The sequence below is a fragment of the Hydra vulgaris genome, chromosome 15 (assembly GCF_038396675.1).
Source record: "Hydra vulgaris chromosome 15, alternate assembly HydraT2T_AEP".
Classification (NCBI taxonomy): domain Eukaryota; kingdom Metazoa; phylum Cnidaria; class Hydrozoa; order Anthoathecata; family Hydridae; genus Hydra; species Hydra vulgaris.
The window spans coordinates 56,277,906-56,305,476 of NC_088934.1; the positions used below are offsets into that span (position 1 = coordinate 56,277,906).

The 27,571-nt window shown below is 29.0% G+C and overlaps 2 protein-coding genes across 2 annotated transcripts in view; both read left to right on the forward strand.

The window, feature by feature from the left end:
* The window catches only part of LOC136092388 (nephrocystin-3-like), a 60,536-nt gene that overhangs the window by 9,027 nt on the left and 23,938 nt on the right, over positions 1-27,571 (forward strand). Inside the window, exon 2 of the mRNA XM_065820525.1 lies at positions 16,448-16,515. Within this exon, the coding sequence (XP_065676597.1) occupies positions 16,470-16,515 (46 nt within the window). The 5' untranslated portion in view covers positions 16,448-16,469. The remainder of the gene's footprint in view (positions 1-16,447; positions 16,516-27,571) is intronic.
* On the forward strand, positions 13,810-14,808 carry LOC136092097 (piggyBac transposable element-derived protein 4-like). Its single transcript, XM_065819816.1, has one exon. The coding sequence runs from the start codon at positions 13,810-13,812 to the stop codon at positions 14,806-14,808; it is 999 nt and encodes a 332-aa protein (XP_065675888.1).

Below are 27,571 nucleotides of genomic sequence, written 5' to 3' on the forward strand. Positions count from 1 at the left end.
GACTGGTGTATAAAGTAACATCTAATATTTTGAAACCGGTTTTATTGTTCCACTCTATGTCGTCTAATTCTTACATTAGGATCAAAATCACCAAGAGTGAGACTCTTGGTTTTTGAGGCATTGATGACTGAAGCACTTGCTTTTTCAAACAGTTTTACTTTTTCAAAAATATATCGGGCAGATTTTACGTCCCCTGCAAAAAAGTTAAAATCGTTTGCGTACTGCTGTAGTTTAAGAAATTTCGGTGTTCCTGGCGAGCTCCGGCAGCAAAAAACATACAACAGAAAAGAGAGAGGGCTGCCTTGTCTGACTCCTCTTCCCGTTGGAACGAAGGCCGACAAAAAACCGCAATTCAAAACAGATGTCGAAACTTCTAAATATAGAGTGTTCATAAAAGATACAAAATTTATCCGAGATTAAATTTTTGGAGAATTTGCAGCAGAAACGTACGGTCGACTTTATCAAACGCCTTTTCATGGTCTATTGATAAAGTAAAACTAGGTAAAATTTTAAATTCTGCGTAATCTGTTAGATCACAGAATAAATGTAAATTTGAGAATATTATTCTACCTGGATTTCCGCAAGTTTGATTTGGTTCTACGACTTTCCCCATTACTTTTGCGAGTCTTAGGGCCAGCGCTTTTGTGGTTATTTTGTAGTCAGCACCGATTTCGTAAGGTCTCCTTATTTTGGAATTAGTGAAATATTTGGTTTTTTCATAGAGTGGCTGATTTCTGTGGTTTGTTTCTCTACAAAATGTCGTAAGTAAGTTCTTTAAAGTCTTTTTCTAAAATGTGACAAAAAGTTTTGTAAAATTCAACTCATAGGCCGGAGATTTACTGTTTTCAAGTGTATATAGGGCTTCTTTTAGTTCCATATTGGATAGGCATATATTTAAAAACTAATTTTCATTATCACTGTAACGTTTAGTGATGTGTGACTAGACATAGTGTTGATTATCTTTTTGGTGTTTTCGTTTTGGTGTAAATGTTTTTATAATATGAGTTTAGTATTTCCCCAGGTTCACTCGTCAATGTGCCGTCATACTTGCGAATTTTGGTAATTTACTTGTTCCGCTGTTGATTTTTTTCCTAATTATACAAAAATTTTGAATGTTTCTTCGATTAGTTTTTGCTTCATGCAAATTAACGCTCCGGGAAACTAGAACAAAAAAAAGCATCGCGTATTTCTTTGATGCTATATAAGTTCGGGTTCGCGTTTTGGTACTCCTGATGGATTTAGTTTTCAATTCTTATGATGTGTTTTTCGTTTAGCCCTAACAAAATGTTCGCAATCATCCCACCATTTTAAAATTGACTCGTAAGACCATTTTTTTATTTGCCAATTTTAAATTCAAATTTTTGTTCAAATTTTGGCAAATTTTCGTTGACATGGGAGATGTGAAAATAAAAACAGATTGCAGATGGTGTCATTGAATAAAAAATAAAAATCATAAGAAAATATAAAATGTGTGGCAAGACTTTAGTGAAGTAGAAAAACGAAGAATAGACGATAAGGGGGCATGGGGAGAAACAACTAACGCTCTATTCACTCTGAGTGTTGAACATATGCAACAAAGAGCAAATATTTGATATACTGATTTTAGAGACTGTTGATGTCTACAGGTGTGATGGTGTAGTGCATTAGTATGTACCGTTTGGTTGTTTCGTATGGTCTCGTTATGTTTTCGTTCGCTTTCAAATCGGGTGAATAGAAAGCAAAACACACTCTTTCATTGCGCTTATGGGCTACCACATCAGAACCAGACGTAAGACCTACAGAATGGATTTCAATTGATCGAATGCACACATTAGTCACCGTAGGCCACAAGCCATCACTCTTAGCCAAAAGAGCTACTGCCCCGTACTGGTGTGGAATGATGTGGTATGGAGTAAGATTTTAGATCCGAGCACATAGTCAGCGAGCGCTGATCCGACGTGCATTTAGCTTTCTGTTCGCAAAGACTTATGTTATTATTAGTATAATTTCATTTAGCAGACGTGTGTTTAGCTTTCTATTCACCCGATTTGAAAGTGAACGAAAACATAACGAGACCATAAAGACGACCAAACGGTACATACTAATGCACTACTCCATCACACCTGTAGACATCAACAGTCTCTAAAATCAGTATATCAAATATTTGTTCTTTGTTGCATAAGTTCAACACTCAGAGTGAATAGAGCGTTAGTTGTTTCTCCCCATACCCCCTTATTGTTTTATTTTCACATCTCCCATGTCTACGAAAATTTGCCAAAATTTGAACGAAAATTTGAACGAAAATTTGAACAAAAATTTGAACGAAAATTTGAACAAAAATTTGAATTTAAAATTCAGGTCTACGTAACTGAACGGCTCCGTTGGTCACTTTTTGCGATCTTTGTGTCGCATAAACAATTAAAAGTATTCTTTGTAGCTGGTGAGCCCCGACTTCTTTCAATGTACACTGCAACGACAAAACGGACATTAGGCTATCCCGCTGGATGTGGTTACGGCGCTCAATAACCTAATGGCTACGCTAACACTCACGCACACGTTCGTTCGGAAGCTCCACAATGCACGTGGGATCAGCGCTCGCTGATTTATTTTGTCAAAATAATTTCTGTTATACTTGGTTTCCATGAAAAATTATTATTATTATATTTTGTAATTTAGCTCTAATAAAATGTTTGCAGTCATCCCACCATTTTAAAATTGACTCGTAGGACCGTTTTTTTATTGGCCAATTTTAAATTCAAATTTTTGCTCAAATTTTTGTTCAAATTTTGGCCTATGCACCTCTATTTCCAAAAGGGAACAAATTAATTTCCAGTATCCTGGTTCTCTCCTAGTTTTAATAAAATAGATGGTTGTTATTAGGAACTCGTGGTAGGTAAGAGGGTTGTTGAGAATTTTGGTGTATGTTGTTTTATTGGCGAACTTATCAGGGCAGTAGATTCTATCGAGTCTACATTTTACTGTCTGATTTCGCCATGGGAGTTTTCTTTTGTTTTGGAATTTGAAACGAAAAAAATTATTACTCAATTTAAATGCAACTTCCGATAAAGATAACCAAAAATGTAAAAAAAACGTTTACGAGTTAATAAAAGAATTTTGATTTCGAAAAAGATCTTAACCATTCAAAATAATCAAAAAAAATCTCAAAGAAAAAGAAAAAAAAAAAAGAATAAAGAAAAATAAAAGTTATCTATTCAAAAAGAATTTGATTAAATCTAATTTTATTTAACTTGATTTTGTTGTATCTTGTTTTATTTAATTATTTTAATTTATTACTATTATACATTATATATTTATATATATATAATATATTTTTGTTAAATATATCACTGTTACTCTTTATTTTTTAATTTAGTATTAATATATTATTACTTTAATTTATTTTTGTTTTATGTTATTTCTGTTTTCGCTTATAATATATTTATAATATTAGATATAACATTAATACAGTTATATTTAATTTATAATTAGTTATATATTCTTATTTTTGGTTAGTGATACAATATATTTTTTTTTAACTATTTTTTTGTTATTATGCCTATTGTTTATTATAAGTTTGCTTATTAATACTGCTTAACTTACGGCAAATATTATTACTATTATAATTACTAATTATAGTGTTGCATCGTTATTATTTTTCATTTTTATTTTTGTTATTATTTTATTTTTATTTTCTTTTAAAACTTAAAAACTTCAAACTTTATATTTGGCAATTTTTTTTAGTTTATCATTACTTTATTTAAAACAAAATAAATTTAAAGAATATATATATGTATAAATATATATGTATAAAAAAAAAAAAAAAAAAAGAAATAAATACAAATTTAAATAAATAAGCAAAAAAAATATATGTTTTACTTTTAAGCAAACGAAAGAAAAGTTAAGAATTGAAAAAGAAGATATTAAAAATAAAATAGAATTTGAGATATGTCATAATCAAGTAACTGTTTTTTTAAAATAACTTTGAAAGTTTGATGTGAAATTAAAGTTTTACTTTCAATTGGAAGGAATGAGTTCCACAAATGTGGCCCTCGGTATGCTATTGAGAAATTAGACTGTTTTAATAAGGTTTTTGGTACCTGATAGTTATGCAATGAATGCTTTGTTTGATATTTATGATTTATAATAACAAAAAGGTCGTCAAAAATATTTGGCAGCATACGATATTTAAATCTAAACATGAATAAAAGAATACTGTAGATATTTAATTGATAAACATTAAGCACTCCAAGCTTTTTAAGCAGTGGATTGGCACTGGTGTATTTATTAGCATTTAATATAAGGCGGCTAGCTTGTTTTTGTTTATTTAAGATACGCTTTAATTTTGATGGATAATTGCTGGCCCACGCAATATTACAATAACTGATATAGCTATGGATAAACGAAAAGTAGATAAGTTTTAAACAGTTTTTATCCAACATATGTCTTGTCTTGTACATAATTCCAATACTCTTTGAAATTTTATTTTCTATTAAATTAATGTGGTCTTTCCAACTTATTTGTTCGTCAAGTCAAACGCCTAAAAATTTAATGCAGAATGTCCGTTGTAAATTAGTTTTTTCTATTGAAATATTTGGGAGTTTTAGGGGCAAATTTTCAGATTTGGAGGGTTTAGAAAAAAGAATATATTTGCTTTTAGTTTTATTTAGAGAGAGTTTGTTGGCTTTCAACCATTCATTGAGGTTGTCAAGCTCACGATTCATAGTGATAAAGATTGACTCTATGTTTGAGTGGGTATAAAAAACCTGAGTGTCGTCAGCAAAAAGATTGAAATTTAATACACTAGAAGATAAGTAAATATCATTTATATAGATAATAAATAATAAAGGCCCTAGAATAGATCCCCGTGGAACTCCGCAAGAAATGTTTTCTAGTTTCGTACAGGTTTTGTCATAAGATACACATTGTTTGCGATTATTAAGATAGGAAAAAAACCATTTATAATTATTATTTTTGACACCATAATTTCTGAGTTTGTAAAGAAGAATAGTATGGTCCACAGTATCGAAGGCCTTTGAGAGGTCAATAAAAACTCCAAGAGTATATTGGTTGTTTTCAAATCCGTTTAAAATTTCTTTAACAAATTTAATTACTGAATGTTCTGTCGAGTGCCCTTTTCTAAATCCGTACTGATTATTATTAAGCAATTTATGTTTTATAAAATAATTGTATAGCCTATTATGCATTATTCTCTCTAAAATTTTAGAAAAACATGGAAGTATTGAGATAGGTCTATAATTAGATAATTTAGAAATATCACCGTCTTTAAAAATTGGAACTACTCTTGCTAGTTTTAAGAGGTCAGGAAAAATACCATTATTAAATGAAAGATTAAAAATAATTAGTAAGGGTTTTTCAATAATATCTAAAAAAAGATTTATTTTACCTAACTTCTTTAAGTTATTTTTATTTTATTTTTTATTTTTATTTTTCTTCCTACTATTTTTACAGCAAGTTTATTATTTTTGTCTATTAATTATTATTTTTAATACAGCTGTATTTATTATTGTTATAATTATTATAAATAATGTTATTTTTGCTCTACTAATGATTAAAGTTATTATTGTTATTATTATTATTATTTTTTAAATTAATATTATTAACATAATTATTTAGTGTCACTCCTTGATCAGATTTCTGCACGAGTGACTTCTTCCTTATCAATTAATCATTTAAATTTATTCTTAATAGCGATATTTTATTATTTATAATAGTATAATATAGTCTTACTGTTATTTTATTATTGTTAGCAATTTATTACAAATTGCTATACTATTATTTTTATTATTGTTATAACTATTAATATATTATTGTAATTACATGATTGTAAAGTTTGAGGAAAATAAAATATATACATATATTTAAATTTGCAGAAAGTCACTTAACGAAAACTTTTCATTTAATACTGTGTTTCATTAATAAACACTAATTATAAATGAATGAATAAATTAATGAAACTTCAATTAATACCAATAAATTAAATGACAGGAAGCGGTAAATGTCTTAAGTGCAGTAAATTTTCACATATTTGTTGAATATGCTCACACTATTATAAAAAGAATTCTTTAGAATTGATTACTTCTGTTTTTTTTAAATTTTTATTTTTTATTTTTTTTAAGGGTGGGGGGTGGGGGTCTTTAATATAATTATTATTTGAGCTCACTTGTTTTTATAGTTTTTCAGGAGAAACTTATTTTCATGTCTGCATTAAGAAATTAATTCCTATGACTTGTTAATAAACATTCTTGGTTCGCATTGGTAATAATTTCCAATTTTTCTTGCAGGCATAGTAGGCATTTTTTAAAAACATTTTTATAGCAGGTGCTTTTTTTTGGATGGACCAACTCAGTATAAAATTTTCAATGTTTTTATCTTTTAATTCCCATATGTATTTTGACAGCATGGTGTTATTTGAATGCTTTTTATTTTTAAAGGATTGCTTATGATTAGCAAAACATTTTTTCCAGTCACCCGCTGTTAAGCCAATATATTGTTTATCAAATTATGCATAATAATTTATAATAGTTATAGATTAAATTTATGCTTATTTTGATTTGAAAGCCAATATTCTGAAAACTTTTTATAATATCTCTTCTAATTTTATCTAGCTGAGGACCAGATGGTTTAATAGTAACGCGTAAAAAAGTAATGCTCCTTTTTGTGAGCATTTCTCAAAGCGCTAAGTAAACAAAACTGCTCAATGAAACGTCACTGTAACAATTGAAGGTGGTTGCAAAAGGTTGTGCAAAACCGTTTAAAGATTAAACATAAACTTGCTATTATTACATCCTACAAAAACAGTTCAAAGTTCATCCCAAAAAGATATCAGTAATTTTGTACAAGCAAATATACTATTGCGAATATACAATTAAATCTCATAACAAATGATGGGCTTTCATTTAACACTGTTGTTAAATGTTAGAGTTTACAATAACTTGCCATATAGACAAAGGACAAAAAATACTTTCTTGTTAAATTTCCATTAAAAAATATTTTACTTGATCATGCTAACAACATTAACGCTTAATTAACAACTAAATTTAAAGACATAAAAGCTCACAACATTAGATTTAGCTTAAATGTTGCTGAATGTACTCCAAATTAAAGCCATTTTTATATGAACATTAATGTGCAAAAAAAGGAAGTCTTTATAATCTTGAACTTATACGTGTCGTTGTGAATAGGCCATTTGAAAAAGCTGACATAGAAAGCGAAAAATTGAGTGAATTTCAACTGGAAATCAAAAATGAAGTTGTTAGTACAACTACAGATGTTGCATCTATTATGGTTAAATTTTGCCATTTAATCAACGCACTAAATCACATCTGCTAGGCCTACGTAATCTATTTAGCCGAAGGGAATGTACGTTAAGTGAAACCAACTGAAGTTGTAGACCAAAACTATGTTTTTAAAATTAATGACAGTGAAGGTGATAATAACTGTGGCGATGACAGTAAAGAGCTTAATCAAAATATTGAACTAAGCTACATCGAATTTGAAATATTTCAGTAGTTTGAATATAGTTCAGTTGAGGCTTTTTTTTTGTAAAAGATTATTTTTTAATTTTAAAAAAGGTTCGAAAATTAAAAAAATTGTTTTAAAAATCACCTGTTAAAAATGACGGCAAATTGCAGAAACTTACAGAATTTGGACATGAACTTAAACCTATTTTATACTGTAAGGCACGTTGAATCTCATTATTTGATATGATTGAACGCTTTGATAAGTAGGTAAACGTGTTAAAATGTCTCTTATACAAGTGCAGTCTTTAATAACAATGTCAGACTCAGAGCTGCTTAATTTCTTAAAGATTTAGTAAAGACTTTAATGACTCTAAAATTAGGGGCCGAAGTAAATTGCCGTCAAGACTTATTTTTTTTGTTTTCAATTTTTCTGTTTCTATCTATATTATATGGCAAAAATTCGTTGCACATAATTAATAAGAACACAAAAAATCTAAGAGGATTGAAGATCATGTCATCAAAAACCGTTTAGCAAGCCAAATATTTTTTAAAAACATAAAATTAAAAGTAAATACTGCTTGAGAAAACAATATAAAACACCGTTTTATATTGTTTACATGAATCTTAAATATAAAGCACCGTTTAACAATACAATAAAAAATACATATTTGCTTATCAAGCTTTAAAAACCAGAACTCCAAGCAAAAGAAGTTCTTATTTTATTTCACCTTATCAAGTATTTAAACAAGCCAGGTTTCTATTATCTGATACTTTAAATGCTTTTGGAGTAAAGACAAATAAAATCAACAGTTATACTGTTAGCTTAAGATCTTTTATTTAGACTTTTACCTCAAGAAATCAAAGAAGGTTATAGAAGATACTAAAGTTGACTTTAAAATCTAAGTAGAAGAAAATTTTAATATGAAAACAAAGCTAAAAAAACCTATACAAAATGTTGAGCTAAAACAAAAACTAAATAAAAATGATCTCAGTATAGAATTTCTCAGTAAAGGATATTCTGTCCTTAGGTCAAAAAAAAAAATGTACTTCTAAATTAGAGACTTCATTTCAGTGTTTAAAAACTATCCAGCTTTTAGTGCCTGGGGACTGTTTGTTACCAAACTCACCTTGATTTTTTACCTGAGTATAGTTGATGCTTTAAAGTTGTATTAATTTAGCTTTAACCAAGTTTTGGTCTTTAAAACAGTTTCAATCCTATTTTAGTGAGCTTTGTAACCAGTTGTTGCACCAAAGAATAATTTAAATTTGATTCCTCAAGTTAAAGAACCGCAACCATAAATTTAGGAAATGTTTTGATTTATTTATAACAAGAAGAAAAACTGCACTAAAGCTGTTTAAAACGAAATAAAAATGGCTTTTGTTATTTATAGAATTCTATACTTTAAACTTTGAATATTTATTTAAAAGTAAGTTTAAACCAGTGGCTATCCGAACCGGAATGCTGTAGTGCAATTGCACCCCAGTATCTTGGCCTCTTTTAAACAGATACAATTACTTTCAAACATAACAATTGGTTATCTATGTTTCTTCTCAGTAACTTTTCGTATTAAAGTAAAAGTTTTAAAGTAAATATTAAAGTATTTTATTTTTAGTTTTCTTAACTAAATTGTGCAATAGGAAAGATTGATACCAAAATAACCTGGTGCTAAAAAGGGACGACTGAATAAGCGCAAATTTCATAAGTGCAAACTGGCATAATTGCGAATTGGCACAAATGCAAAGCTGTAACAAAAACTGGCACAAGTGCGAATTGGCATGAGTGCGCCAAAAGAATTTGAAATTATTGGCATAAGTGCAATGTGTCATAAGCGTGAATCAGTTGCAAAAACTAGCCTTAGTGCAAATCAGCTTAAATATGAACTGGGATAAGAGCGCCGAATAAACTTTCAAATATTGGCATAAGTGTGCACTGGCAAAAGTGCAAATTGGCATTAGAGAGATATACCAATTTGCACTTATGCCAATATTTTCAATTTTCTTCGGCGCACTTATGCCAATTCGCACATATGCTAATTTTTGTAACTTCGTCTCACTTATGCCAGTTTGCATTTATGTCAGGTCGTACTTATGCCAGTTTTTGCAACTGCTTTGCACTTACGCCAGCTCGCACTTATGCCAATTCTCACCTGTGCCAATTTTTGAAAAATTCTCTGGCCGATTCGCACATGTGCCAGTTTGCACTTATGCCGGTTTTTGCAACGCTTCGTACTTATGCCAGTTCGCACTTATGTCAATTCGCGCTTATTCAGCCTCCCGGTTGAAATTACCTGGGCCATATGCTATTTACCGAAATGTCTATTTAAGGCAGTAGCACTTGATTTAAGTTTTTATATTTATTTTTATATTTGTTTACATAGTAAAAGATTATAGTATTGCATTGAGATTCTAGATTTTGAACTTTTATAGATTTATCATAGTAAAAATAATTTTTCATGAACTAATGTACATTAGCTTTTTAATTAACATTAAATAAGCCCTGATGTTTTGAAATTTTAAAAATAGTTTTTACAATATATGATAAATCGATTTTTTAATTATATTTTTTATTGATGGAATGTACTGATGAGCAATTGTAATTGTGAAATGTCAAAGGGAACGGTAGTCAAAAAACAGTGACAGATCCAACTAAATAAGTTCCACGATGCAACTTAAAGATAAGGAAAACTTTATTTTTGTTTATAATAATTTATAATAGTAATAATATACTGTTAAATAACAAGGCCCAATTAAAATATACTTATAAATAGTTAGTCTGTCAGGTGCGATCTTTAGTATATTCTTTTCTTTTAATCAAAACTTAACAAAAAACTTAACATACTGCAATATAAAATTGAGCTTTCTAGTTTTCGAAAATGAAAGTCTATCAATAACCTTTTCAAGACTTATGATGATCTGTACCGTAAATTTAGAAGTATACGAGCAAATTACGGTAAATTAACATTGACTTTATAAAATGTTTGAAGATCAGTTGAAATTAATTTTTGGGCAGTTAGTTTGTTTTCGTTCAATTTGTGGATTTCAGATCCTATATCCTATAGCAACTTTAATGCACTTTTAAGTATAACATTGAAGTTTTCTTCATTTTATTGTCTTTTATTTGATATCTTTATACTATGTTTAAGAACAGTTTTTACATATTCCTTATCTAATGTTATTTTTTTTGAGGAGTCTCACTTATAGAGACTTCTTTTTAACACATTGGCTAATGATTATTGATAATTTCCAAATATCTTTTTGACTATAAATTAGAAAGATATTTGGCAAGTTTAAAAGTATATGTCCCGATTGTTGAAATAATTGGCCTAAAAGGTGATAGAGAATTTTATTGTCTCCTTATATACCTAAATTTTATTCCACCTGTGACTCTTTTTCTTTTGTTGAGGAATTAAAACAAGTTGATATAACTAACAAATATATAGTTTTCTATGATGTTGAAAGCTTATTTACTAATATTAAACTTAACGAAACTATAGATGTAGCTACTGATTTATAGTTTAAAGATGAAACGCGTTTAAAATAATTTTCTAAATCTCAGTTCAAAAAATTACTTCAAATTTCAACATCCGGTTCTCATTTCTGATTTAAGGGGAAATATTATGATCAATTGGATGGCGTTGCCATGGGTTGTCCTTTAGCGCCAATTTTAGCTAATATTTTTATTGGGTTTCACGAACAAAAATGGTTTAGTAATTGCTCTTCCTCCATACTGATTTTCTTTAAACGTTATGTGGATGATATTATCACTATTTTTAATTCAGAGTTTGAAGGTCAGGAATTTTTTACACATCTCAATAAACAACATAAAAACTTAAAATTTAAGATGGAAAAAGAAAAAGATAATCAAATTGCATTTTTAGATGTTCTTATCAATAAATCTTTTTCGCTTTCCACATCAGTTTTTCGCAAAAAAATATATACTGGTCTTTTACAAAAGTTTTCCAGTTTTGCTTCCTAATGTTATAAAGTTACTCTTATACGTTGTTTAATTGATAGAACGTATAAAATCAACAACACATGGCCAGGATTTGATAAAGACATAACAAATTTATCTGATGTTTTAGAAAATAAGCAATATCCACCTAGAATAATTGACACTGAAATTAAATTATTTGTTGATAAAAAGTTTAATCCATCCGTCATAAATATTATTGATAACCAAAATATAAGATATTATAAGCTTCCATTTATAGGATTTTACTCAAATTTTACTAATTCTAAAGTTAATAAAATCATTAAAAAATACAGTAAATATGCTATTATTAATTTAATTTTCGCTACCAATAAATTACAAAACAATTTATGTATAAAAGATTCACTTCCTTAGCTGCTCAAATCCAATTTTTACAAATTTTCTTGTGCTGGATGTAATGCCAGTTATATTGTAGAAATCTTCAGACAATTAACAATAAGGATTCATGAGTATCTTACAAGTGACAAACAATCTAATGTTTATAAGCATTTAATTTCATCTGTTAGTTGTGAAATTCTAATTAACTATAATTGTTTTAATACTTTGAATACTGCTTCTAACAAAAACGAATTGAAAATTAAAGAAGCGCTACATATTAAATGGGAAAATCCATCTTTAAATAAACAACTGTTCATTATAATATAAATTTGTCTATATAGTTTTTTTTATTTTTTTTAACTTATAATTTTATTTTTATTTTTTTGATCTTTACGGTATTGTAATTTGTATTATAATTTTTACTGGTTTATAACAATTCTATTTGTCTGTTAATAGTTCTCTGTAATAGCTTCAAATTATGATTTTATATTTATGTCTAGAGTTTTAAATTGTAATTTTATCTTTTAAAAATGTACTATGGTAACTAAGAAACATGTCAAGATTAAAAAAGATCGTGTTTTTCTTTGGATTATTTGTCTTTATATATTTATAATATATTTTATATACTTATAATATATATCATTTACATATATTGTAAGATAATAAATCTAAAAACCATATCAACTCTTTGAATACCAAGAGATTTAAAAAAAAAAAAATCTTAGATAAAACTGTTAAAGTCTTTTAACTGAATTATGTGCAAAGGTATATAAATTATAATTACAAAAAGCGGTTTGGAAATATTTGCAATTTCTTCAAAAATAAATTAACACTTTAGATATTTAAATAAATTGAAAAAAAGAAAATACACTTAAAGTTTACTGATAGACAAAAAACACGATCAGATTACGAATCTGCCATGAATACAGTTGATAAGAATGAAAAACTGTAACTAGTAAATTTGATAAATGTTTTCTAACAATGATTGTTAATTTTAAGTTAAAATGCTTATGCGCGAATATATGCTACATTAACGTAGTAAAGTTATAGTTTTTAAATTAGTTTATGTTTCTTATGACCAATGTGTAAGTTAAAGCGGCTATTTTAGTTTAAAAATTTGACTTCTTGACTTAACCCTACTATTATGTTGGGGTCCAAACGGACCCCACGAGTAGTTTGTTTTTGCATTATATATTTATGTCGCTAGTATTTTTTTTCAAAATTTTATGTATCTGTTAAATATCACAAAGTGCACAAAGACCAAAAAAATATTTTTTGAAAATTGCTTCCTTTTTTTAGTTATTTTCAAAATATACATCAATGATGTTGGGGTCCATATGGACCCCAACATAGTTTTCTTATAAACTTAACTAATTTTCATAACTTATGCCTTTAAAAACTGTTTTTATTTTTTTTATTTGTGACTCAACCTTTTTCTTTGATATTTTTAGATAAATTAGATAAATTTAGATTTCATAAAAAATATTAAAAATTATGGCTGAAAATAAAAAAAGAGTTTGTATTAGATACACTACTGAACAGGCTCAGGAACTATTGTTTGCATTGCTTGATAGAGATCCATCAAGTGAAGAAGAGCTAACATCTGATGATGATGATGATGATGATGAGGAAGAAGCTGAGCTGTCTGTTTTTGAAGTAACAACAGACAGCTCAGAATATACTGAGTCATCAGATGATGTTAATTTTCAAGTAGATACTCCTGCAATTTCAAAAGCAGAGAATAGATCAACACCAGTATTAGGAGCTAGAAGATGTAGAACTCGTGGTGGAGTTGGAGGCACTAGCAGCATTTATGGCTTAAATAGTCAAAGAAAAATAAGTTATGCAAATCAGGTGTTAAATAGAGGAAATATACATAATGATAGAGCTGAGGAAATAAGTCCAGGTAAAATTAATGGAATAGTTGAAACTGAAGTGTAAGTTTGTTGTACAACAAATGTTTATAAAGGCCCAAAAAGTAATGAAATATGGCAAAAACAAAGACTAAATAATTCTAAAAAATTTGCAGCACAAAATGTCATGAAATTAAAACCAGGATTAACACCATATGCAATACGTATGACAAATTCAATTAATATTGCTTTTCAACTTTTTTTTACCCCAAAGATCTTCAAGATAGTTCTAACTAATTCAAACAAAGAATGTGAAATTGTTTTTAAAGAAAAGTGGGCACCAATATCTGAGAATGAACTAAATGGGTTTCTTGGAATTTTATTTTTAGCAGGTGTTTACCGATCAGCAGGTGAAGCTACAGAGGAGCTATGGGACATTAGTGATGGCCGGCAGATTTTTCGTTGGGTAATGAGTCGTTTGCGTTTTCATACCATTTCAAGAGTTTTGAGATTTGACGACAAAGCAACTCGATTATTAAAACGCAACAATGACAAATTTGCACCTATTCGTGTGGTTTTTGACGTTTGGGTGCAAACACTTTCAAATAGTTTTAGACCATATGAAAATGTTACTGTTGATGAAGAGCTGGTTCCATTTCGTGGACGTTGTTCCTTTAGACAATATATAAAATCCAAACCAGCTAAATATGGCTTAAAGCTATGGTTATTGTGTGATTCTAGTACCAGCTATGTCTTGAATGCACAAATTTATACCGGTCGTATTCATGGGGAGGGACCAGAAAGAAATCAAGGACATCGAGTAGTACATGATTTAGTTGAAGTCATAAAAGGATCTGGAAGAAATGTTACAATGGACAACTTTTTCACATCAGTAACACTTGCAAAAGAACTTTTGGAGAAAAAATTAAGTCTAGTTGGAACGATGCGGAAAAAAAAAAAAGAAATTCCAACAGAATTTTTACCTGCTCGAACACGAGAAGTCTACTCTTCATTGTTTGGTCACCAAAAACAGTTAACTTTAGTCTCATATGTCCCAAAGAAAGGAAAGTCAGTCATTCTGCTGAGTAGCAATCATTGTGATGCAGAGTTATCGAATCGCCCTGACAAAAAACCACAGATAATTCTTGACTATAATTCAACAAAGCCACCCTTTGTTGAATTTTAGTCCAGTAGATACTCTTGATCAAATGGTGTCTACTTTTTCTACAAAGAGAATGACCCGCAGGTAATTATAAATAAAGCAGTACTCTAAATAAGTTTATGAAATCTATTATTTATTAGTCTATTTTTTATAATTCAGGTGGCCTAAGGTAATCTTTTACAACATCCTAGACATATCTGCTGTTAATGCTTTTGTAATTTGGATGCATTTAAATCCTACATGGAATAAACAGATGACGCATTGCAGAAGATTGTTTTTAAAAGCTCAGTAAATCTCTGGTAGCCAACCAACTCCATTCAAGACTGTTACTTTCAAATTTATCTTTAAAGTTACACGATTCTATGTGACAATTTTGTTACATTCTAAATGTAACAATTTTGTATGCTGTACACACAGCAAAATTCTTTGTGAACACTGTGCAAAGTAAACCATACATGCATTTATATATATATATAATTTTTTATATATATATAAATATATAAATATTTATATATATATAAACCATACATGCATTTATATATAAACATAATTATTTAGTTGGGTTCCGCATGGACCCCAACGTAACAAGTGCAAGTCAACTAGCGACGGCATAGGAGGGTTAAACTAATCCAGAGAATATATAAAAACTCTCTAAAACTGCTCAAACAATATTTACAAATAAATTTGTTCAAAACCATAAGCCACTGAAACGTGAAAAAATGTTCTGGAGCTTTTCATAATGGAGTAACACTTACACGATTCTTTTACCATTACACACTTTTTACATTTTACACTTACTATAATTAAATAAACAACACAGATCAATCTAAAAAAAAATTTTTTCTGATGCTGAGCAAACAATTTGTTTTTTGTATAGCATTTCTCATTTTGATTTCAAATATGAAACTCATTTTTCACCATCATGTCAGGTTGCTAAGAAATTCGGGTTTAAATCTTTAGTAATTGGAGTTAAGTCCCCAATATTGTCGAAAAAAAAGTTATTCAAAAGTATGTCAACCTGGGTCTCAAAAGAAGCCTATTTAGATTTTAGAAAATATAAATACTTTTTTTTTTAAATTATTAACAAAAAAATTATGTAAAAAATACTAAAGGCTCTTAAAAAAGTTTTAACAAAATGTTTCTCAGCCATTATACAAAAAGTATTAATTTTTATTACAAACAAATAACATTTTTAAAATCTCTCTGAAAATACGCTTCTTTTGAGACCCTGGTTGACATTTTTTTTGACAATTTTGGGGGCTTTACCCTAAATACTAAAGATTTAAACCCAAATATCTTTACAACTTGACGTGATGGTGAAAAATGAGTTGCATATTTAAAATCAAAATGAGAAATGCTATTCAAAAAACAAATTGTTTGCTTGGCACAAGAAAAAAAATGTTTTTTTGTTGACCTGTGCAATTTAATATTTTTATACTTTCTTGAAAATCATACTCTTTCAAGTTACAAAACCAAACAATTGTAAAAGTTTTATACCTTTTTCAAAAATTCATTTTTCGACTAGGAAAACGTTCGATTATTAATAATAATGTTAAAATGTCTTGCGCAGTCTTAAATTTGCTTGCTTACGCAGCAGCAAGTTTCACTTTTTTTTTATGACTGCAGTTTAGTACTAAACCAAGTTCTTTATATTATATTTTAGCACAACTTCATTTCAAAATTGAATGGAATCAAACCAAGGAAATTGCTGCGATCTTGATTTTTTTAAAGGTAACTTTTAATTTATGCGCCTAATATTTTCTATTCTAAGTTTCAATAACTATATTTTTTATAACTTACATAGTGTATACTGCAAAAATTTGGTTGAAAAAAATTAAACAAATTATTTCAACCAAATTTTTGTTTTGTAAAAACTTTTGTAAAAAATTACAAAAACATTAAAAGAATTTTTATAATTATTTATCTAGAAAATGAAATATTAGCATTTGCGGGCCATATTAGACCCGAAAATTCTTATATTAATTTATAACATACAACATATAAATTATACAAATATATTTATATATTTATATGTTATAAATTAATATGATCGTTTAATTAATTAACAATTGACAATTTTTATATCAATGTTAAATTTACTTCCAGAAGCTATTCTTTTTTCTAAGATTTTTTTATTATTTTTTTTTTTATTTATTTACACTTATGCCAATAAAAAAAATTTACAGTCATAACTTATAAAAAAATAATTACACAACCGGGGCTAGAAGAAGACAAATTAAGTCTAATCATTAAGCCCCGAAAAATGCGTTATTACTAGATAAAATATAGTTTAACAATAAAATATAGTTTCATTGTATATATCTCTGCTTTATTATTATAAAAGAAAATGTAAATATATCGCATAGCGTTTAAAATTTATAGTTTTTGAAAGAATAAGATTTAAGAACTGTTTTGTAAAATAAAAGAAGCAAAATTTATTAAAATATCAAGATGACAGAAAAATCATTTAAGAATTGGTTTAAAAAAACAAGAAGGTATGATTTTATGTAAAACAATTTTATTGTTAGAGCAATTTATAGTCTAACTTATTTAATTAAATTAATAGTTCTTTTTATTGCCTTTTTAGTAAAAGCAAATGAACAGTAAAAAATAAAAATAAAAGATTTTTTTTTTAAACATCTTTGCTTCCGACAAGGCTGCAACCAGCCACTAATTAGAATTGGAAGTTAATAAAAGAGAAAAAATAAAGATTGTGGAGCAAGATAACGATTGAAGGACGACTTAAAAGAATAAAAGTTATATGAATTAGGAAAGTAAGATGAAGGAAGCGAATTCCAAAGGAAAAAAACCAGACGAATAAGAGTTTTTGGAGCACTTAGGATCAGTCACAGAAAAAGGATGAGACTTAATTGAATGACGAGTAACACGAAATGACGAGTAACACGATGGCAAAAGAGACGCTAGCTCTTTAAAGCAGTGCTCATTCTAATATTTGTAGAAACGAGAAAGAGAAGCAACATTACGACGATGTGATAATGGTTGGAGTTTGGCTGCAAAAGCAGGTCCAACTATGTTTACAATGCGTTTTTGCACATTTTCTTTAAGAAAAAGGGCATCATTCAAATATCGGTCCCAGATATAGAAACAATATTCTATACAAGGCCGGATTTGAGATTCATAGAGATAGAGAATGGAATCTAGAGTAAGAAAGTGTTAAGCTCGATAAAGAGATGCCACATAAGCAGATGCTACTTTTGCAACGGATTTGATATATGGTTTTCAAGAAAAGATAAGAAATAAGAGTTAATCCTAGAAGATGAAGAGTGGATAACTTATCACTTTTCATCTTCATCAAGTACATTACGGTTCATAAATATAAGAAAATCTAATTAATGCGATAACAATTGGCTGAAAAAATTTGAGTTTTATCTGAATTGAAGTTCACCAGCCACTGTGAGCCTCAACCTAAAGCAGAAGTGAGATGCTTTTCAAGCTCAAAAATCCCCTTCAAGTAATACAAGAGTGTTGGCTTCTTATCATGACAAGAATAAATGGTAGTATCATCAACGAACAATGCCACCTTAGATGTGAGAATATCTGGAATATTATTAATGTAAATTAAAAAAAGTATAGGGCTATGGATAAAACCTTGGGGAACCGCTAAAGTTACAGAATGAGAAGAAGAGTGCTGTCCATCAAGGACAGCTTTTATAATAGGATCGGAAAAGAAGGATTCAATAACCTTAAAAATGTTACCAGATACACCGTAAGAAGAAAGCATATGGAGAAGATCAGCATGCCAAACAATATCAAAAGCTTTAGAAATGTCAAGAGCGATAGACTTAACCTCTCCACCTTCGTCTAATGCACGATAAAACCCATCGGTTATTACTGTTGGCAAATCGACTGTAGAACGAGAAATCTATATTTATGATCAGAAAGTAAGTTATTAGATTCAAGATGAGATTTAAGTGTTTGTTAATTAAAGATTCAAAAACCTTGCTTATGATAGGAAAAAGACTAATGGGAGGGTAGAGGACAAAACAGATTGCGCTCCAGATTTTTTGAAAGTAGGGGTAACAGATGCCGATTTCTAGCAGGCTGGAAAACAAGACTCTGATAAGCACTTGTTGAATAATTTTCAAAGTATAGAAAACAGCTCCAGATAACACTTCTGCAAGACTATAACAGGTATGTTGTCCGGGCCACAACCTGTAGAAGAGTCTAAGCAGGAAATCAATTTAGATACAGTCGCTGGAGTGATACGAATGTCAAGCAATGGATCAACCTGTTTGACAGCTATATCAGGTAGAACGCAATTAGTGGAATCAAGAGATGATATTGATTAAATGTTCTTAGTAATTAATTCAGCTTTGTCTTTAGGAGGGGTGACAAATTTCGAACCATACAAGAGAGGTGGAATTACAGATTTGCCCTTATTACTGATACTATTAAAGATTCTCCAAAAGTCACGAGAGCCTAATTTATGTGACGAAATACGAGATTTCATGACCTGAGAATAGCGGGTTTCGGCGTAAGAAAAAACCTTTTTACAACGGTTTCTAGCAGTAGTAAACAGATGTCTTATTTCTGGAGAACTGTTTTGCTGACAAATATGAAAGTTATGTTTTCGATCGGCAAATGCAGCAGCACAATGTGAGGAAAACCATTGAGAAGAGTGAGGCTTGATCCGGTATTGTCAATTGGAAATAAAAAATTTCATGCCAAACTGAATCAACGAAGTTTTGTAAGAAACACATTTGTCAACAGGAAGACGAAAGATTTCTAACAAAGGGCTATCACGAAGAAAATTACCTAAAGAGTCCTTTTCAGCTTTAAGGTAGTTGTAAGAGGTACGATGATAGGGTGATTCAGGTGATGAAGAATAATAAGATGATAATTTTATGGAAATCAAACTGTTCATCAGAAGCACCTAAGGGTGAGTTTGAAGAAATTAAGCTATGCTAGGATCAGAAACAAGACATAAGTTGAGTAGAGAAGGAAATGATTCAGGTTGTCTGGAAAGCGAGTTGGAAAGTTGACTACTTAAGTTAGATATTGAGGAAGGCAAGAGTTGAGGACTTTAATGCCTGCAGAGTCACTGACACTAGAGACAAGCCATTCAGTGTGATGAGCATTGAAGTCACCAACAACAACGATATTAGCTGATGGATAAAGAGAGAGGGCTTCGTCATTTTGATTAAAAATAACATCAAAAAGAGTGTAGTCTTGAGATGAGGGAGAGCAATATAGAATAAAGAGAAAAGAAATAGAGGGAAGTGGTGCTAAACGAAAGCACATAAAAGAATAGTCTGTGGATTGAAATCTAGTTTCTCGACAACTGGGTGAGTTCTTATGAATGTAAATGCCCAGGCCAAGCATGTGACTATTGTAGTCTTTACGAGGTAAAGGAAGATAACCATCAACACTAAGATCACAAGATAAGACAGCTAAACTCAAACTAGTCTCATAAAGAGCAAGTAGGTCTAGTGAATTTTGTAAGAGATAAGACTCAACAAAAGAAAAGTTACTTCGAAGACCACGAATATTAGTGAATGATAGGTTTTGAGAACTTGGTGATGAATGTGGTTTTTTGTGTTTTATAGTTTTTTGTACTTTATTCATTTTTAAATTTGATGAAGAACTCGAATCAAAGCATAAATAGTACTCAGTACACTGTTTAATAGCCTAAGCAATTGCCTTATTACTATTATTAAACCCTAAGCCGTAACAAAGGGCTCTAAATGTGGCCTTGGGAATGCACACCAAAAGTACAAGCAGACACACCATCCATGCGCAATATGGCACTGTTAATACTTTGATTTCTGCTGCTTTATAGGGTACGCCTTTTAAGGCATAGGCTAGGAGATGCCAACTCCGGCTTAAAACACCCCCTACCTTGGGGCTCTTGGTTGAGTAAAGGTTAGAGATGGTGTCTTGATAAAAATACTCATCTTAGGTATTTTTATCAAGACACCAACTGATTCCATCAATAGCTGAAAAAATTTTTCTGCTGTTGATGAACCAAGAGCCCCAAGGTAGGGGGTGTTTTAAGCTGGAGTTGGCATCTCCTAGCTTTTGCCTTAAAAAGGCGTATACTACAAAGCAGCAGGACATGAAGCAAATTGTACTGGGTTACATTTTACCAATAGCAGGATAACCCGACCCGACAGACAAAAGATAAATAAGTAATGCGAAAATAAAAATAAATTTCTCTAAAAAAGATTATCAATTAAAGTAATGAAAATATATATGTTGAATATTTATGTATTAATATTATACAGTAATTAATTAATTAATTAATTATTGATTACTAATTTAAATAAGCTTTATTAGAAGATTTTTAATTCATTTTCAGTTGACAAAAGTAATTGCTTAGGTTTTTGTTTTAAATTGGTTAAGAGAATAATTAGTTTTTAGTTAATTATTTAATATTATGTTTCACAACCTCGGTATACAATAGAGAAATTAGTAGCAGAAGTTATATAAATAAGCTATATAACTAAACAATTATTAATTTTAATGTTTTTGTAATCTAGCACCTACAAGACGAAAATTTAAAAAGCTTTAACTTAAGCATCTAAAAGAGGAAAACTTTCTGGAAGTTTTAACATTTTTGTTGACATTATGCTTGTTAGAACAAAACACTTCTCAGTATGGTTAGATTTAGGTCCTAAAAGCCTTTTTAAAATAGTTTATGTTTAAGATTTTTCATTAGACAATCTAATTAAGTTTCAATATTCTTTTCTGATAACAAAACATAAAGTTAATAACTCTATTTCAAACAAAGTGGTATTGATAAAATTTAAAACATGATTTTGTATACTATGGTTAATACTAGAAAAACTTTATTTTATTTTGAAAGATTGTTTTCGCTACAATTTTTTTACTTGATGTCCTTTAATTAATTAAATATTTAATAAAATAAATAATATATGTACAAAGTATAACGGTTACATAACGGTTAGAGAAAAATTTAGCGTTATGTTTACTGTTATGTTAGTAAAAAATATGTCTTAAGCGTAATTTTTAACATATTCTTTTGACTATGCGTTATGTTTTACCGATATTCTACCCGTTTTGTTAGTTTAATAACGTATAATATGACATCATAAAATCATTTGTGTAAAAGGATTTTATGCAAATTGTGTTAAACACCTAAGATGTTTTTCTGTAAACATATACATTAATCTGGAATGAACTGAGGTTGAAAGGAAACAAAAGAAAAAACTAGTTTTTGATAAAAAAAAATGTAACAGAAAACTTACTAAAGAAGGAACTATCAACATGCCCTTTTGATATCATATTTGAGCAATTAGAATTTGCAAAATCTGAATCAATTAAGATGACAAAAAAAATACCTTCATCTGTCTTGCTGGTATACTAGTGCAATATTGCTAAACAACAAGCTTAAAGAATTATTAATTGACATTGATGTTAAGCAACCACATATGAAATGATATGTGAAACATCGTAAAGTGAATCATCAACAACAAATATTCTGAGTTGTTTTTTTTCAAGACAAAACAGACCAATTATTAGGGGGCTTAGAGTATGTATTTATAGTTATGAAAGCATCAGTTCTTTTATATTGAACAATATTTATTTACATAATGAAAATATTAAGTAAATGTGGTGCTCGGTATGTAAAGTTTCAGAAATAACTTTTTGTGCGTGTAGCAGGTAGTGAGGAAAATAACAAGTAAATTGTAGATTTAATCATGTACTCCAACAAGTTGTTTAAAAAAATCAATAGTCAGGTTAACATATATGGTGGTTCAAATACTCAAACTATAAATCAACCAACATTTAAAATAAATAACAAGAAAGCAATGAACGTATAAGACTTAATGATATCAGAATCTTTGAATAGAGTTTTTCAAGAAGAACTTACACAATTAAATATTAAACCATTTTTGAATATTTCTTAAATATTTTAACATTTCTTTTTTGTTTATTTTATCTTTTAAAGTATAGATTTTAAATTATATGTATATATATATATATATATATATATATATATATATATATATATATATATATATATATATATATATATATATATATATATATATATATATATATATATATAGTCTTACCATACATCTCATTTTAACCGGGATTGTCCCGGTTTTAAACTATTTGTCCCAGTGTCCCAACGAGTTTGTTTTGCCCCGTTTTCTAGAAAAAAAAATTTTTTTCATTTTCTTTCCTAACAAAATCATGATTTTGAATTTTGAACAAAGCGGAGACTATGGAATTCATTATTTTTTGATACTAATACAAATACTAACAATTACTTTCTAGGTCTGCGTTTTATCATTAAAGTCTAATTTTGAATTATCTTAAATAAAGCTAACCTTTGACTCTATTAGTGTATGTGTATAAGATGCCGTGATCATTGTGCTCTCCTGAGACCACCTGGGTGAATTTTGATATACTCTACTTTTTTTTGTTGAAATAATAATATTGGGTTTATTATTATTTCAACAAAAATTATTGCGTTCCAAACGACGCTTGTATCACTTCCATGCTTGATAGTGAAAGTGGTGAGCACTTTCTCCTGCCTGCTCAGCATATACACCAAGACCAAACTAACTATGCTGAAGAAAAGAAACAAGATGACCTACTAAAAATATGAACTTTCCAGCTAATACTAAATCGGTTGTTAAACTTTTCTAGAAGATGAAGCTGCAGATTTTCCAAAGCTTGTTTTAAAATCTGAAACTGATTCAGCAATTGATTCTCCAATAAACATGCTAAAACCTTTTGTTTTGATAATTGAAAACTTTCTAATACAGCTAACAACAGGTTGGAGAATTACCATATTTGGTAATATAGAGGCTGCACTTATAAGGTTAACTTCTACATTATCTAATTTAATTAAAAGTCTCTGTGAATGGTTACCATCCAAACCAGTTTTGTAGTAACCTTACAAGATTATAAAATTCGACTTTAGCCACGAATCAAAATCAGGCCACGATGTAATTAATGTTTGTAAAAACATAGAAGCAATATCATTTTTTTCCGCTTTCAATTGAAGGTTTTTATTTTTCCGCTCTCAGGAGTACTTTCCCTTCACACCAGAGACATATATCCTTCCCGCTGTGAGTACTTAAACCAAATAAAGATTTACCACATTTTAGATCAGATGCTATGGAACATTTTACATCACTCAGAGCTAGTGGTTTCAATAGTTTGCTAAGATTACCATTATGTTCTGAAACATCTTCAATAAAAGTCAAAGCCAATGATTATTCTACACCGGAATCATCAAGACTTTCTGAAGTTTTATGTTTACATACTGGATCAAAAACATCTATAACGCATTTAAGAAAACCCTGTCCACCATCAATGGAAATCCTAGCAATAGTGAATACGGATTCAAACCTTTTTCATTAATCATACAAAGAGTTTAATCAGAAGTATCTTTTACAAATACCAAACTGCGACTTATCTTTTCATCCCCTGAAATGAATGATTCAGTTTTGATATCATAAAAACCTAATAATACTTTATTCAGCTCCTCTATCTGAGTTGAAATATTAGGTTCTAACATTTTCTTTCCCTATATTTTGTAGTATATGTTTACAAAGTAACTTAGTCTTTCTTTTATTCAGGTTTAGAGTCTTAGGAATTTATGATATAGTTCAACGAGATATGTTTTTAACGGATGTTCTGCTACATTTATTATCTGGTGTGCCAACAACAACAAGATGGTTGGTTCCAAAGATTTTTTAATGGAACTTGTCTCCTGATTTAATATTGTTTCTTTTAATTTTTATTTTTTAGAATCCCAGATGTAACTTCTCACTGGATATATTTCCAAGCCAACATAATTAGGCTTCAGCCAACATAATTAGGCTTTTAACAGCTTCACTCTTACAGTGAAAGTGAAAAATTGCTTTGCCTAAATAAAATATTAAAGTTGGAAAAACTCTGATATTATTATATTTGTTAAACATATAAGGATAATACAGTAATATTAGATAAGTCTATCATAGACATTGACATATGAATTGACTAGCATAGGCGAAATTGCTAAATTTAAATTATTTTTTTTTGTAACAATAATTGAAAAAGTAAACTAACTAAAATATTATATAACTTATATAGATTAAACAAATTTAAAATATTGTATAACTTATATTACAAGTTATGCAATATTTTAAATTTGTTTAAGAAAATCGTATCTATTGTAGAAAAGCTAGAGTGACATATTTTTTTGAATAATTTTATCAACGTAACTCGATTATTTGTTGGTAACTCAATTATTTGTTGTGATCTGTTCAGATATTTCACAAATATCAGTTATTGTTTGTTAATTTGAGGTATTTTCTCAATCCAATCATTTAATTTTGATATTTCACTTTATACAATGCATATGAATGATTTTGAATATGTAGTTGCACTGCGGGAACTACTTTAATAAGTTTATGTGATTCTTCTACAAAGGAAATAAAGCAACATGCACAAATTATACATTTTTCGTCGGCCATTTTATAGTTTTAATATAAGTTTCATTTGATCACTTTTAACCGTAATAATTATTATTTTTATCTGTGTTGCAACATTTTGTACCAATTTGAATAAATGATGTAATCATAAAATGACACAATTTATTTTTAACATTTTAATTAATTAAATCTATAATTTTTATGTTTACAAGTTAGTTTAGATTTTTTTTTAAATTATTTTAAAATACTATATTTAACCCAATAATATGAGTAAACAAAAAAATTTAGATTAAGTCAAAGTTTACCCTGAGGGTCTAAGGCACAGTGTGATTTTTTTGTTTGTTTAATTTGCCAGAAAGAAAGAACAAATTTAAAAACGAACTTCTTAAAGATTACCCATTTGTAAAAAAAATTTGTGGTGAGAATAACAAAGTGTTTTGTCGGCATTGTTTAACAGAATTTTCTATTGCACATGGTGGACAGGCAAATATAATAAGCCATATAAAGTGTGCCAAACACAAATCTGGAGTTTTGGCTGCGGCCGAAACTCCAGCTTTGTGTTTGGCACGCTTTATATGGCTTTATATGGCACACTTTAAATGTTCTTCATCTATTAATGGGCTTTTTAAAAATGATGGACCCAATAAAGTTGATTTAGTTATTGAAGCAAAGGAGGCTACTACCTGTGAAAGTAGGTATTATTTACCTTTCAGTGGTAAATAATACCTACTTTCACAGGTAGGTACTATTTACCACTGGAAAGTGTCTAAGTAAAACTTCTGGATTTTGAATCTGTTGATGGTGATTGAAATTGAAGCTCTTGTTGTTAAAATATATAAGTTATTTCATGTCTACCCACTTTGAGTAGCTGAGTTAAAGAAATTTTGTGATTTTGTTAATATGGAATATAAAAAAATAATCCAGCATAGAATTACTAGATTTCTTTCTCCGTTACCCGCAATTAAAAGAATTTTGAATACGTTTGAGGCACTGAAGTTATATTTTATTTCCAAGAAAACTGTCCACGTGCTTTGCAAGCATTTTTGAAAGTGAAACAGGTTAGCTATATTTCTGATTTGTGCAAGGACAGCTAAAAAATTTTAATAAAACTGTATTATTTTTGGGAAAAAGTCAATTAAATGTAACAGACAATATTTTGGAACTAAAAAAATTAAAATCTAATCTTGAGGAAAGTATGAATAATATTTCTGTCCCCACAAGGAGCAAAAGAGTGCGTAAAAAATTTAGTACCCAGGATGTTAATACATTTATGACAGAAGTGAATTCCTTTTAGAAACAATGTATCTCTTATATTGAACTGTGAGAAAATAGTTTTCGTGGGGCTGAAATATTAGCACGGAATGGACTTGATCACATATTGAAGTGGTAGAATGTTAAATAATCTACTGAAGCTATAAAAAATATTCATAGTTCAGATGATCAACAAAAAGTTAATATTGACAGTCTTTTTGATGAGATGTTAAGTACAAAAACATTTTTTTGAATCAAAAAAGAAAGAATAGAGTTCATTGAATGTCCAAATCACTTACGTTGACAAATGAATTCAATTATTCAAGCATTTTCAAGAAAAGTATATTGCTGTACCTAATCTGGTTAAAGTTATTTAATACATTTTGTTTTTGTGAAGAAAATCTGCACCTGTAGAACGTATTTTTTAAATTATGAAAAACATTTGGTCAGATGACCGAAGCCTTTGGGAGTCCACGTTATGTTCATTACTGTACTGCAAGTTGAACTTTGGCATAACATGCTCACTTTTTTATGAGAAAATTAAAAAAAATTACAACTTGTTTAAAAAAGTACATTCTACTGAAAAGTATAACTCATATAATAACAGTGAATAGTTTTTTTTCTCATATTTCTTTTGTTTGACTAAACAAACAATACAAAAATATTTTAGTGTTGTTTCTTTGCGTTAGATCCCTTCAGCTGCTAAACAACGGACCAATTAAGCTCTTTCTTTATATATACTTTCATGAAAGCTAGTTACAGGGTGCCTTGTTTTTAGAAGCTCAAAAATAATATTTCTCTCTTTTTCCTCACTCTCTGGTCGTTTATTTTAGCATTTTGCAACACCTTCCCCCCCCCCCTCTCCCTCTCCCTTCCCCTCCCACACACCAATACCTCAATCTAAACACCCCTAATTCTCTCCTATCCTCCTTTAAATTTTAAAGTTTAAAAAAAATTTACTATATATATATATATATATATATATATATATATATATATATATATATATATATATATATATATATATATATATATATATATATATATATATATATGTATGTATATATATGTTTATATATATATATATATACATATATATAAATATGGTTAATTTTTTT

Coding starts and splice junctions, on each gene's coding strand:
- LOC136092097 (XM_065819816.1), top strand. CDS start 13,810: ATGAAATTAAAACCAGGATTAACACCATATGCAATACGTATGACAAAT.